Below are 14,487 nucleotides of genomic sequence, written 5' to 3'. Positions count from 1 at the left end.
CAAAGAAGAGGCATCCCACCCTGGAAAGGGTGCAGGACGCCCAGCAGGGATGCTGGGGGTGGGGGGTGCTGGAGAATCAGCGTCCGCTGCTGTGGCCACCTGGGTTGCCAGGAGGAGGGAGCCGGCGGGGCATGGCGGCAGCCCTGGTGGCCGGGGCGCGCGTGACCTGGCTCCCCGCGGCAGTGTGGCACCCTGCCTGAGACCGGTCCCAACGAGAACCTGACGGAGCGCAGCCTGCAGGACGCGCAGCGCCTCTTCCTGATGAGTGAGGCCGTGCAGCCGGTGACACCCGAGCCCTGTGTCACCCAGGACAGCGTGCGCTTCTCACACCTCGTGGTGGACCTGGTGCAGGCTAAAGACACGCTCTACCATGTACTCTACATTGGCACCGGTGAGCCGGCCCGGCCCAACCTGTACTGCAGGTCGGGGGTGGGTTGAGGGACGGGGCGGGGCTGCAAGATTCCGGGGCCTTCAAGGCCACCTTGGTCTGGCTCCCCCTCTCCCCCAGAGTCAGGCACCATCCTGAAGGCGCTGTCCACGGCGAGCCGCAGCCTCCACGGCTGCTACCTGGAGGAGCTGCACGTGCTGCCCCCCGAGCGCCGCGAGCCCCTGCGCAGCCTGCGCATCCTGCACAGCGCCCGCGCGCTCTTCGTGGGGCTGAGCGACGGCGTCCTGCGGGTCCCACTGGAGAGGTGCGCCGCCTACCGCAGCCAGGGGTAAGCCGGGACAGGGCGGCTCCCGAGGCCCCCATTGCGGAGGAGGCGCTTAAGAGGCGGGGCTTTGGACCCGGGAGACCTGGGGTCGGTCCCTGCAGTCTCCACTAGTGTGCCTTAGAACAAGTCACTCCACCTCGCTGAACCTTGGTTCTCTCCTCGTAAAACATCTTGCAGGGTTTTTGTGAGGGTTAATTGAGATAATCTCCATAAAGCACTTATCAGTACCTGGAGGAAGTGTATGCTTAGCAAATTTTGGTGGGTGGCTGTTGTTATCCCTGTTGTCAAACACATAGCTAGGGCCAGTCAACCATCTCTAGCCCACTTGATTTATTCTCAGTCCTTTCTGTACAGAGAGGTCTTTATCTTTGAAACCACAGCACTTATTGCCCAGATATGGGGGCAGATGGAGATGATGCTTTGAGTCAGCCCCACGTTTTTGCTCCTCTTGCTTGCTTCCTTAGAAGAGGTAGAGAGGGCTGCTGCAGGTAGGGCAGAGGTGAGGCGCCACGTGGAGGAGTTGCCCTGGCTTCCCACTGCTTCTGAACTTGGTTCTTCATGCCATAGCTTCAAGTGGACTCACAGATTTGACAACTATGGCATCAGTGTTTAAGGGGGAAACCAAAGCCTATTCCAAAGCCGAATGGAAATGTAGCCCAGACTCCTACCACCCGAGGCTCTCCCAGGCTGCATCGCCTCATTTTCATGATACTCAGAAGCTGGCACCACCACAGCCACGCGAGCTTCTGTGGCCTTTGCAACCAAGAGTCCTGGCTGTGCCATCTGTCCTCAAGATTCGGAAGACAAATGGTATCCATGATACAGGGCTGTTCTTCAGCTCCAGTGGGGTGTGCTAGGAGCTGGGCAGAGGCCTGTGGGGGCCAAGAGGAGCTGGGTGGTCTTGGTGAGGCAGCCAAGGAGGGGGAGTCTCAGGGCAGACACTCCAGCTCCCTTCAGCCCCAACACAAGTCTCCATCAGCGAGACACCACACACTTACTAAGACCTACCATGTTCAGGGCACTTTGTAAGATTGTTGGTGTGAGAGAAGGCAAGAGAAATAGGCCCCAAACACTGATTTCCCTCAGATCTCCAGATATCTGGGTGGGAAGAGAACCTTGGCCTATATCAGACATGTGGGGAGAGATGGTCGGGTGTCGGGGGAAGGACTCACATGGTGGAACCAGACACACCTGGGGCTCCATCTCAACTCCATCATCTACCAACCGTATGATCTTGAACAACTGAATCTTTTTGAGCTTTGGCTCTCTCTTCTGGAAAATGGGGAGACATTTGATGGAGCAAATGATTTTGGCTCTCTCTTCTGGAAAATGGGGAGACATTTGATGGAGCAAATGATGTTTAACAGGCAGAGTTGTAAGGATTGGGACTAGTATTCATAAAGTGCCCAGTCTAGCAAATCACAGGTGGTAGCTGATATCTTTATTACTTCTTATCTCCCCAAATGCATTTAGGAGCCCTCCAGCCTCCTAGGCCCTCTGGAGTCTCATTGAATATAGTCAGTACAGCTTGGCAATGAATCACAGGCTTTCACATATGGCTTGTTGTCCAAGAGGTTGTAAATCCTTAAAGGCAAACCCAGTGTCTCAGTATTTTTTATACTCCACCAGGGAGTCCCACCCAGCCCAAGGCACCAAGTGGCCTTCTACCCATGACTGATCCTTCAGTTGACTGACTGTTTCGCTTGAGAGGAGTTTGGTGCAGGAGAAACATGGGGAATGGGACTGGAAACTGGATTGAGGCCAACTGAGAAGGCCAAGGGAGGATTTTGACTTGAATCCTGTGGCTGTGGGCACTGGAGTGGTCCTAGAGCAGTGGAGTGCAGTCATGGGCTGTGTGAAAAGATCAGTCAGACAGTGGTGAACAGCACTGTCATGTAGCAGGTGGGTGGTTCAGGTGACCTAGTATGGCTCTAAGCCAGATCTGAAGGAACGGGGCCTGCAGTGGACGGGAGGATGGAAAGGGGCTGGGATGTTCAGCTCCAGTGGGGTGTGCTAGGGAGGCCTGCGCTCACATTCTGCAGAGACGGGCTGAGGAGTTGTGTAGTGTGCCATTGCACTCTTGCCCTGGAGCAAGGCAGAAAGAGGTCAGTTTGGAGTTTGGTGCTTTCATCCTATTTTGTTTCCTGACTTTGAGATAGGAGCCCCTGATGTGTACAGTGAAAACCCTGCTAAAAAACTATAGGTGAATCCAAAAAGTATGAAATGCAAGGTCACATTATCAGAAGATTAGAAAAATGGCTAGAGCAAGTACACACAGTCACCAAGCTGTGCACTCCAGGAGTCTGGGAGCCAACTGCCGCAATATATTAGAATTTGCACTGTTGTGGGTTGTGTTGTCACAAGGTTTTACTGTGTTCTAGGATAAGCATTTCATGCTTTTTCCCTCATGCCTTCCAAAACTGGCAGGAAGATTAGGGTGGGTAAGCAGAGGCCTCTTCAGGCTCCCTCCTCTGCCCAGGATCCAGGGGTTATCTCCAACTGCCTCTTTTCACTCAGGAGAATCTCAGCCCCACGGGGCACCTCCAAGACCTGGCCTGGCCAGAGAGAGATCAGTGCTCCCATGAGGAGGAGCTGGGGAATAAACTGCTGACTGGCTCTGCAAAGCAGGTGTTTTATTCATGGACCACCCCTTTCCTCCTTCCAGCATGCCTTTCACCCTGCCTTTGAGAGGGGGTCCTCTACCCCCAACTCATTCACAGATCTCCCCTGGCTGCCCCATGAGCGCAGGGAAGGCCCACTCTCAGCCATTTTTTTGCTCACAACCTCCAGAGATACCTTTTCCACCCTGGACAGCTCCCACTGTGAGACTACTACACCACAGTGCTGGAATCAGCCTGCCTGCAACTTCCACCATCCATCTCTGTCACACCTCCGAGCCCATGGAATGAACCTGTTCCTTTTTGTAATGGCTGCTTGAGACATTGCAGTAAAAAAAAAAAAAAAAAAAAAAAAAAGAAGAAGAAGACATGGTGATATATTACTGGTCTGATGGCTCCTTTATGAAAAGGACTCTAAACTGCCACCCATTTCCACAGTCAGAGACACACTTTAAGTCTCTTATCCTTGGAGCTTTCATTTTTCTTAAGAGCGTTCCCTGCTCTGTAAGCTTTGAAGTGGCCTTTGGCCAAAAGCAGCAAACGTGGTTCCACTTGAGCCAAGGAGGCAGTTATCCCTTTTATTCACAAGAAGAGAGCTCGGGCACTGGCCTCAAGAAGCCTCAAGGGTCCCCTCAGGCTGCCAGGGAAGGGGCAGGGCAGGCGTGTCCATGAAGAATTCCTCTTTCTTCTCTGGGACTTAATTGAGGGCAGGGGAAGCTGAACGGGTAAGAGGGCTTGGAGAAAGGAGGCTGGGGCCAGCACCTACTCCATGTTTTTCTTCTTTGCTATTCTGCCATGGTTTGGAAAGACAAGACACTTCATCCCTTGGCTTGGGAATCTTGACAAAAGTGGCCACTGGCACAGCAGTTCTCAACCATGGGTACACAGCAGAGTTACCTGGGGGGTATTTAGAAGATTCCAGTGCCTGGACCTATTCCAGTCCAAAAAGCCAAAGTATAGGTTGGTGGGCTTTTTGTTTTGTTTGCTTACGCTTTTTAAAGGATGCCCAGGAGATCCTAATTTGCAGTGAAGCCTGGGAACTCCTGCTGTAAAACTGGTTAGGCTCTAGATGGAAGAAGGAGCAAGAGGCCAACTGCATTTCTCCAGAATCTTCTGCATTTGTCTTACATCAGCTGATTCAGGTTTTCTGCTCTTACCCATTTTCTCTGCTGGCAGACATTTGTTTTTGATAATAGAATATTGTTTATTATTATTATTAGTCACTAGCTATGGCTAATTCTTTTTTCCAGTTAATTTGTGTCACTTATAATGCCACATAAGCTGCCTGTAGAGGTTGATACCCCTTTTTGAGTGCTGAAGGAAATAAATTCAGGAGTGGGCTTTGCTGAGTTCTCATTGGTTGAATTTGCTAGCAGTCCTCTTGATCCCAATGTCAGCCAGTAAGCAGAGTCTCAAAACCACAGGTTGCTGGGACTACTTGTGTACATGTGTTGCATGTAGTCCCACGATGTCCAGTTTGATGGACTCTGCTGATAAAACACCCTCAAATCAAACCATTGATCCCAGAGGAAAATATGACCACACTTATCTTGTACAATTTACCCAAATTGTCCTTGAGTGAATAAACTGGAAACAGATTCCCCAGCAACAGTTAAGTATTCTGGATTCCTGGGTGGGCCACAGTGTGCTCACCGGGCTCCCATGATTGCCTCGCTTATATGAGGCTGCGGGTTGGCCCCGAGCAGCAGATAGTACTGTCTTCTTTGCCCTCCTTTGGTGACAAGGAGAAGCCCCACCCTCTTCTTTGTATAATTAACCTCATTTTTCTCTGGGGCCTGACATGATCTATTGAACCCACTGCAAGTTAAGAATTCACCTGACAGGTTACTCTCCCTGAAGCTTCAAGAGATAAGAAAAATTCTACCCCAGGGATGCCAAAAGCTGCAACTCTTAGCTCTTCGTTTGTTCTTGGTGTATCTCTTTAGCCCTAGGCATCTTTGGCCCCTTTGTCCAATGGGAAGATCCCCCTGCAAACTTACAGAATGGTGTGAACTCCCCACCAGGCTCCATCTTCTTTGCAGTCCAGTACCTCTTTCTCCAAAGCCTCTTCTGTTTTCCAATCTCCAATTTCTGAGCCCATGCTTAGTACTCTCTCCAGACCCTCTTCAGCAGACTGGCTCAGAAGGGGGTGGAAGCTGGGGACAGGAACCAGAGGGATCGAGGTATCCCCCAGGATTGGCAGTGGGCTGAATGTTGGAGGGACCCTCCTTCTGGCACCAGGATTGGATACTCTCTGTACTTAGCAATGGATAGCAAAGCCTGATTCCATAATCCCCACAGACTTTTTCTCCCCTTTCAAGTCCTACTAGTGGAGATTAGATTTTTCTGTTAAAAAATTACATGAAGACATCAAAAGGAGAAAAAGAAGAAAGGAGCTCTGGACTATGAGAAGTGGAGGCATTTGGGGCATGCATCAGTATGTGAACCAGTTATCATTTTGGGGCCACTGTAGAGAGACCAGCCCTCAGGGTTGAGGAACTGAGAACTGGGATGTGACCGCCTACAGCTTGAGCTCATTCTCATGATGCTAAAGCACTAGACTCTGATTCCCGCCACTAAGCAGCACAAGCATGTGGGTGCTCCAGGTGACCATGGACAGTACCTAGGTGTCTGCTGATCCTGCGCTGTGTTTTGAGGGATGGGCTCATATTCAGTGTGTGAAGTCAGACACAACCTCCCGTGGGAAGCAGAAGTGTGAGGGGAAAAGCGTGGTCTGAAAGCTTAGGTCTGTGCCCAGCTCCACCACCTATGATCTGTGTGATCTCAGGGAAACTACTTATCTCCTTGCCTTGGTACAATGAAAAGGTTGTATAGTGGATCCCAGAGGTTCTCAGCCTGGCTCCCATTAGAATCACCCAGGGAGCTTTTAAACACTACTTCGCCCCTAGAGAGTGTTGAGTGGGGTGGGCTCGGGTATTGGTATGTTTTGAAAGCTCCTCAGGTGATTCTAATGTGCAGCCAGGGTTGAGAATGGCTGGATTAAACCATCTGTAAGGCTTTTTCCATCTCTAATGTTTTATGACTCTATGATCATAGCATGTGCCAGGGAGGCATTTCCTCTTTGGGTTCCTGTTAACCACATCTGCACCTGTGGCTGTGGGTGAGGAGTATGGGGCACCCATATTTGGGGAAAGCAGTGCCGTCTCTTTTAAACGTGCAGTCTCTGGAGGATGAGGGTTTGAGTCCTGGGTCAGGTCGCTGGGTTTCCCCCAGATAACATGGGAATAATAACAGTACCCACTTCACTGGGGTGCTGGATTTAAATTAATTCATGCTTATAAAGTGCTTAAAATGATGCCTTACACACAGTAAAGGCTCAATGAACTTCATTATTATCATGGAGGACAAATGGATGGAAAGTGGTGCACAGAGGGGAGTGTTCACGTGTGTTCCTGAGATGTAGGTGAGGCTGGGAAGCCAGTGGGCTTGAGTCCCAGGACGTCTGTCTGGCAGGGCATGCCTGGGGGCCCGGGACCCGTACTGTGGCTGGGACGGGAAGCAGCAACGTTGCAGCACACTCGAGGACAGCTCCAACATGAGCCTCTGGACCCAGAACATCACTGCCTGTCCTGTGAGAATCCCCTTGTGTCCTCCCACCTCAGATCCCTCCTTAAATTCAGGCTATGACTCCCCACCAATATTCCCCCAATCCCCTGAGATCTTACCACTTCCCTGCCCTTGGCTTGGGTAATAGGGGTACTGTCCCCCATGCGTGTCTTCAGGTGCGGAATGTGACACGGGATGGGGGCTTCGGCCCATGGTCACCATGGCAACCATGTGAGCACTTGGATGGGGACAACTCAGGCTCTTGCCTGTGTCGAGCTCGATCCTGTGACTCCCCTCGACCCCGCTGTGGGGGCCTTGACTGCCTGGGGCCAGCCATCCACATCGCCAACTGCTCCAGGTATGTGAGGACAGGGTTTGCATGGTGTCTGCCTTGGACCAGGGTGGGGAGAACTAGGGAAACGGGGACCCCTCACTCGGGTGTTTGCACTAAGGGACAGAAACCACTTCAGGGCTGTGCTAGGGACTGGATAGGTGGCTAATATCTGAGGCAGGAAACCTGAGCCCTGAGGGAGTTTCCACGCTAGTGAGAGAGAAGTTTCTATCTCTTGGTGACTCTTGCTGCAAAGAGGAATGCTGGGCAGGCATGGAGGTCACTCCTAGACAAAAGCGTGCCTCAGCAAGTGTTATCCCAAACATGAGGAACAGCATAGGATGGTGGCAAGGCAAGAAAATCTAGTGCCAATCCCAGATTGCCACTGTCTGGAGGCGTGGCCGTGGCCTAGCCACCTAACCACTCTGAGCTTCTCTTAGTGAGGGTTATAGTACCCACCCAAGAGTTGTTGGGAGGGTTAAATGAGATAAGGTATATACAGAGCTTGCACAGTGCCTGGTACCTGGGGACTCCATAAAATAACTAAGCCATAATTTTAGACACTTTTTCTTTCTTTGAGACAGCGTCTCACTCTGTTGCCCAGGCTGGAGTGAAGTGGTGTGATCATGGCTCACTGTAATCTCCTGCCTCAACCTCCTGATTAGCTGAGACTACAGGTGCCCACACCATACCCAGCTAATTTTTAAATTTTTTTTTTTAGAAACAGGAGTCTCACTATATTGCCTAGGCTGGTCTCAAACTCCTGGCTTCAAGTGTTCCTCCCACCTCAGCCTCCTGAAGCTCTGGGATTACAGGCATGAGCCACCACACCCAGCCTTGGACACTCTTAAAAAAACTATTTCATACACATTTGTTAATGTAGCCCTCATAGCGACCTCATGGAGGTAGGAATACAATCATTGTCCTTACTTTAAAGTTAAGAGTACTTTAAAGTTAAGTTACAGAAGGTTCTAGTAACTTGCCCAGGGTTTCACAGCCAGCAAATGGTAGAGCCCAGATTTGAAAATTGGCGTCAGAGTAGGCATGAGTGAGCAGTGTCTGAGGCTGGAGCAAAGCATGTGCAGTGTAGTACAGGGGACAGAGTGTTGGTTTCAGTGCAATGATTGGGACCAGCCAGGAAGGCTGAAAGGGAGGCTGCAGATTGGAAAGGGGACTAGGGCCTTCTTCTCTAAAGAGTCTGCTCTTTTGGCCCTTGTGAGATGCGGCCATGTCCTATCTCTACGTCCTTAGTCCTGAGCACAGCCTGATATATAGAAGAAGGCTCTCAATACATGTCTGAAGGAGGAATAAATGAACGGATGGATGAGCGAGTCTGCCTGAGATGACCTGTTTAGGAGAAGATATTTCTATGTCACTGTCCAGCCCTTTCTGACAGCAGTAGAAAATACATCGGCCCAGAGACAGACTAGATCTAAGAAGCTAGGGCTCAGAGGGGCATCTGTCTCTGTCCCCTCCCACCCCGCCAGGAATGGGGCGTGGACCCCGTGGTCATCGTGGGCGCTGTGCAGCACGTCCTGTGGCATCGGCTTCCAGGTCCGCCAGCGAAGTTGCAGCAACCCTGCTCCCCGTCACGGGGGCCGCATCTGCGTGGGCAAGAGCCGGGAGGAGCGGTGAGGGAGAACAGGCTTGTTCTGAGGTCCCAGACTTTCCGGGCCCCCCAGAAAGTGGCCTGGATTCTCCTCGTGATCCCGGGGACCCTCGTCCTTTCCAGTCTTGCACTCCCAGGGACCTCTCGTCAGGGAAGGGGGTCCCCCTCCCTGGATTGACGCCTCTCCCCCGACCCCAGGTTCTGCAATGAGAACACGCCTTGCCCGGTGCCCATCTTCTGGGCTTCCTGGGGCTCCTGGAGCAAGTGCAGCAGCAACTGTGGAGGGGGCGTGCAGTCGCGGCGTCGGGCCTGCGAGAACGGCAACTCCTGCCTGGGCTGCGGCGTGGTGAGGGTTGGGGCCGTGGGCCAGGGGCGTGGTGTAGGGTACTGGAGCCGAGGGGAGGGCGGGCCTGGAGACCGTGGGGCTCTAAAGCTGCCTCCGCCGCCACCCGCAGGAGTTCAAGACGTGCAACCCCGAGGGCTGCCCCGAAGTGCGGCGCAACACCCCCTGGACGCCGTGGCTGCCTGTGAACGTGACGCAGGGCGGGGCACGGCAGGAGCAGCGGTTCCGCTTCACCTGCCGCGCGCCCCTTGCAGACCCGCACGGCCTGCAGTTCGGCAGGAGAAGGACCGAGACGAGGACCTGTCCCGCGGACGGCTCCGGCTCCTGCGACACCGACGGTACCGCCCCGCGCCCGGCGCCCCCTCCTTCCTCTCTCCCAGCCCCGGAGCGGTGAGGGCGGGGGTGGGAGCCCCGGGGAGGCCCAGGCCGGGGTCGGGGTGGCCGGGTGCCCAGTCGCTGAGGCCTAGCCCCTCCGCAGCCCTGGTGGAGGACCTCCTGCGCAGCGGGAGCACCTCCCCGCACACGGTGAGCGGGGGCTGGGCCGCCTGGGGCCCGTGGTCGTCCTGCTCCCGGGACTGCGAGCTGGGCTTCCGCGTCCGCAAGAGAACGTGCACTAACCCGGAGCCCCGCAACGGGGGCCTGCCCTGCGTGGGCGATGCTGCCGAGTACCAGGACTGCAACCCCCAGGCTTGCCCAGGTAACCCTGCACGGAAGGAATCCTTGGCCTAGCGAAACCCTGTCATCCTGGAGGCCCCCTTCCCCTCCCCAGGCCTACCCAGGAACCCCAATGCCCAGGTGACCCCTTCTCCCTGCCAACTCTGTGCTAGGGGCCCCCAGAGCAAATTTCTGCCCCGGCCATAGATGCAATGGCTACTCCGGTGGAGTACGGCCTCAACTTATCCTCCCTGTCCCCCTTTTTTTTTTCACCTTTCTTAATGAGTTAGACAGAAGCTTGATTGGAGGTGGAGTCGGTCTCTCTCCCTCCGGGTGTCTCTGCTGCTTCCTGCGTTTCCCTCACCTGCTGCATGGGGTGGGGGCACTCCCTAACAGTGGACTGTTGGGTGGCGGGTCGATCAGGTGGATGTTGAGGTCACTGTGGCTCAGGGCAGAGTGGTCTGGGCTGGTATGGGATGGAAGACCGTCTTGGGCCCTGCCTGCCCCTACAGCCCCTCACACACCCCGTCCCCTTGCAGTTCGGGGTGCTTGGTCCTGCTGGACCTCATGGTCTCCATGCTCAGCTTCCTGTGGTGGGGGCCACTATCAACGCACCCGTTCCTGCACCAGCCCCGCACCCTCCCCAGGTGAGGACATCTGTCTCGGGCTGCACACGGAGGAGGCACTATGTGCCACACAGGCCTGCCCAGGTATAAGGCACATCCCGCCAGGGCTGGGAAGCGCCATGGAGCCCTCTGATCCCCACCAGGGGGTCCCTGGGCAGTTAACCTCATCCTACCCACAATCCCCAGAAGGCTGGTCGCTCTGGTCTGAGTGGAGTAAGTGCACTGACGACGGAGCCCAGAGCCGAAGCCGGCACTGTGAGGAGCTCCTCCCAGGGCCCAGCGCCTGTGCTGGAAACAGCAGCCAGAGCCGCCCCTGCCCCTACAGCGAGATTCCCGGTAGGTACCCCTGCCAGCACCTGCGCAGCAACCCTTCCCAGCCTGCACTCCCAACTTCCTTCTCCTTCTGAAGCTTGTATCCTGGTGGGGAGCAGGGGGCACAGGATGAAACGTGGAGGTGGGGGGAAGGAGATGCCGAAAGAAAACTCCCATATTTGCCTCCATGCACACATTTGGGGTTTGGGCCCTCCTCATCCGGTGGATGGGCTAGCCCTTCTCAGAGGTGGGTCTGAGGAGAGAGGGAGGGGAATGAAGGCCCCCATGCCTACCTAGTCCTATGGCTGAGCGTTGACCTAGAGGTCCTCCCAGGCTTACGCCTACCCTGCAGGGCCCCCCTCCTCTCGTCTCCGCCCCTGACACCCTGTCCACTGGTCTTCCTGCAGTCATCCTGCCAGCCTCCAGCATGGAGGAGGCCACCGGCTGTGCAGGTAAAAGAAACTGGCCCTACCTCATGCTGCGGTCCTCCCAGCCCTCCGGCACCCCACTCCAAAGTCTGGACTCTTTCCACATCCTGCTCCAGACAGCCAAGCTTTGTTGGGGTCCCCACTGCTTTGAGATGGTGTGTAGGGTGGTCTGGGCAGTTCCCTCCATGCCCCCCCAGCTAGGAGGCCATCATCAGTCTGTACCCAAGGAAGAGTCATCTGACTCTAGACCCTCTGGTTGCCACCTCTGACTTGAGCCACAGGGTACCTTGTGAAAGAAGTCCCCAGTGACAGCCTCCCCAGCCTCCCTGTTTCCTTTGGCTGTGGCCTCAGAGCCCTTTCCAGGATGCCTCAGAGCCTCCTGTTGCTGTTTCTGCTCCCAGGGAGGCAGGCAGGAGTCTGTCCTCTTCACAGTGGCCCTTATCTTACTACCTGCCTCTCTTCCCCCAGGGTTCAATCTCATCCACTTGGTGGCCACAGGCATCTCCTGCTTCTTGGGCTCTGGGCTCCTGACCCTGGCAGTGTACCTGTCTTGCCAGCACTGCCAGCGTCAGTCCCAGGAGTCCACACTGGTCCATCCTGCCACCCCCAACCATTTGCACTACAAGGGCGGAGGCACCCCGAAGAATGAAAAGTACACACCCATGGAATTCAAGGTGGGAGCCTTCTTGTAGAAGCAGAGGGCAGGGTAGGAGGGCAGGGTGAAGAGCGCAGGGGTTCTGGCCCTCAGCTGGGCGGAACTGGGCAGTGGTGGTGTGAACAGAGCACTGGATCCGCAGTCTGAGTGTTCTTGCACGGCTGGCTTCTGGACTCCTTGCCCTGGCCTGTTCCCTTCCCCTGTGTGTTCTCTCACCCCTTTCTCTGGTTCCTTCTTCCACCCACAGACCCTGAACAAGAATAACTTGATCCCTGATGACAGAGCCAACTTCTACCCATTGCAGCAGACCAATGTGTACACGACTACTTACTACCCAAGCCCCCTGAACAAACACAGCTTCCGGCCCGAGGCCTCATCTGGACAACGGTGCTTCCCCAACAGCTGATACCGCCGTCCTGGGGACTTGGGCTTCTTGCCTTCATAAGGCACAGAGCAGGTGGAGATGGGACAGTGGAGCCAGTTTGGTTTTCTCCCTCTGCACTAGGCCAAGAACTTGCTGCCTTGCCTGTGGGGGGTCCCATCCGGCTTCAGAGAGCTCTGGCTGGCGTTGACCATGGGGGAAAGGGCTGGTTTCAGGCTGACATATGGCCGCAGGTCCAGTTCAGCCCAGGTCTCTCATGGTTACCTTGCAACCCACTGTCACGCTGACACTATGCTGCCATGCCTGGGCTGTGGACCTACTGGGCATTTGAGGAATTGGAGAATGGAGATGGCAAGAGGGCAGGCTTTTAAGTTTGGGTTGGAGACAACTTCCTGTGGCCCCCACAAGCTGAGTCTGGCCTTCTCCAGCTGGCCCCAAAAAAGGCCTGTGCTACATCCTGATTATCTCTGAAAGTAATCAATCAAGTGGCTCCAGTAGCTCTGGATTTTCTGCCAGGGCTGGGCCATTGTGGTGCTGCCCCAGTATGACATGGGACCAAGGCCAGCGCAGGTTATCCACCTCTGCCTGGAAGTCTATACTCTACCCAGGGCATCCCTCTGGTCAGAGGCAGTGAGTACTGGGAACTGGAGGCTGACCTGTGCTTAGAAGTCCTTTAATCTGGGCTGGTACAGGCCTCAGCCTTGCCCTCAATGCACGAAAGGTGGCCCAGGAGAGAGGATCAATGCCATAGGAGGCAGAAGTCTGGCCTCTGTGCCTCTATGGAGACTATCTTCCAGTTGCTGCTCAACAGAGTTGTTGGCTGAGACCTGCTTGGGAGTCTCTGCTGGCCCTTCATCTGTTCAGGAACACACACACACACACACACACACACACACACACACACACACACACACACACAATCACAATTTGCTACAGCAACAAAAAAGACATTGGGCTGTGGCATTATTAATTAAAGATGATATCCAGTCTCCAAATGTCTCTGTGCATCTGTGCGTGGGCTCCTCTTGCATAGTCTAGGCAATCTGAGCAATGCACCAGGGTGGCAGATGGTCTCTCAAGGTGGAGGAAATGCCCCAAGTAGCCTTATCTTTAATTGATGATATCTTTCCATTTGTAGAATGGAAATACACATACAGTGTACACATACATTGCCCTACATCCTTTTTGGAAAAGATGTTGGGGATAAGCAAATTCACAAGTGGGGACATAAGGTACACCAAAGGCAACAAAACAGGAGAGAGTTCTGCCTGCTCCTTTAGCATCTCTTCAGGCAACAGCTCCAGGGTGTGAGTCCAGCGGGAGAGTGTTGATGAGAATTATTTTATGAGATATTTATACTGCTGAGTTTAATAAAATCAAATTTGAGAAACAGGCAAATCTGTGAGGTGGGAGAAGCCTAATATAGTTTTTGCTGGATTAAATAAAGATAACCTCAAAGCCTCAGCCCACCAAATCAATGCTGCCATTTTGGATGAGATTGACGGACATGTTAAATTTAGAGAGCAATTTCCTGACTTAATTGGCTGGATCAGTTCTCCTAGGATTCCCAGCAGAATCTAATTGTAGGTCAGGCTGTAAAACCTGCCATCCTAGTGGTAGAGGAGGCGGAGGCTCTCGGGGAGTGGAGGGAGGAGTGCTTGAAGCTTAAAGGTTCCTGGAAGCAAGGAGGAGGAAAGAACATGCCTGAAATCTTTCCTGCTTACCTGGGACAACTGGAATGGCAGTGTCATCAGCACAGTGGAGCCCCATCCGAGAGCTCAGAAAGCATGTGAGTACTTGGGATTCCTGACTGGTTCCTCTTAGCCCCATGTGTCTCGAGCTCATGGGGGCCTACAGGGCATTTTATTTATTTATTTATTTTTATATATTTATTTTTGAGACAGATTCTTGCTCTGTCCCCCCGATTGGAGCACAGTGGTGCGATCTCAGCTTACTGTAACCTCTGCCTCCCAGGCTGAAGCGATCCTCCTACTTCAGCCTTCTGAGTAGCTGGGACTACAGGCGTGTGCCACCATGCTTGATTTTTTTTTTTTGAGAGGTGAGGTTTCACCATGTTGCCCAGGCTGGTCTCGAACTCCTGGACTCAAGCAATCTGTCCCCCTCAGCCTCCCAAAGTGTTGGGATTATAGGCGTGAGCCACTGCACCCAGCTAGCAGGGCATTTTAGATCCTGGGGTCTCAGAGCCCCCTTGGACCGGAGGGTCATTGAAGTTTAAGAGTGTTCCAGGG

The 14,487-nt window shown here is 53.9% G+C and overlaps 1 protein-coding gene across 5 annotated transcripts in view; it reads left to right on the top strand.

Moving 5' to 3' along the window:
• The window catches only part of SEMA5B (semaphorin 5B), a 121,191-nt gene extending 106,951 nt beyond the window's left edge, over positions 1-14,240 (top strand). For 2 of the 5 annotated variants that reach the window (XM_004036183.5, XM_055383809.2), the window contains exons 11-23: positions 184-391; positions 509-716; positions 6,806-6,923; positions 7,075-7,256; positions 8,717-8,860; positions 9,037-9,184; positions 9,294-9,519; positions 9,660-9,878; positions 10,375-10,545; positions 10,648-10,797; positions 11,181-11,225; positions 11,670-11,875; positions 12,104-14,240. In XM_004036183.5, coding sequence (XP_004036231.3) covers positions 184-391; positions 509-716; positions 6,806-6,923; positions 7,075-7,256; positions 8,717-8,860; positions 9,037-9,184; positions 9,294-9,519; positions 9,660-9,878; positions 10,375-10,545; positions 10,648-10,797; positions 11,181-11,225; positions 11,670-11,875; positions 12,104-12,262 — 2,184 coding nt within the window. In that variant the 3' untranslated portion in view covers positions 12,263-14,240. Of the gene's footprint in view, positions 1-183; positions 392-508; positions 717-6,805; positions 6,924-7,074; positions 7,257-8,716; positions 8,861-9,036; positions 9,185-9,293; positions 9,520-9,659; positions 9,879-10,374; positions 10,546-10,647; positions 10,798-11,180; positions 11,876-12,103 lie in introns of those variants that run through there. The other 3 variants (XM_055383810.2, XM_055383812.2, XM_055383814.2) reach the window with 3 other exon arrangements.
• The last annotated feature ends 247 nt before the right edge of the window (positions 14,241-14,487 follow it).

This window comes from Gorilla gorilla, chromosome 2, assembly GCF_029281585.2.
Source record: "Gorilla gorilla gorilla isolate KB3781 chromosome 2, NHGRI_mGorGor1-v2.1_pri, whole genome shotgun sequence".
NCBI lineage: Eukaryota > Metazoa > Chordata > Mammalia > Primates > Hominidae > Gorilla > Gorilla gorilla.
The sequence above is the reverse complement of the archived record's forward strand: the minus strand, read 5'-3'. Positions and strand labels throughout refer to the sequence as shown.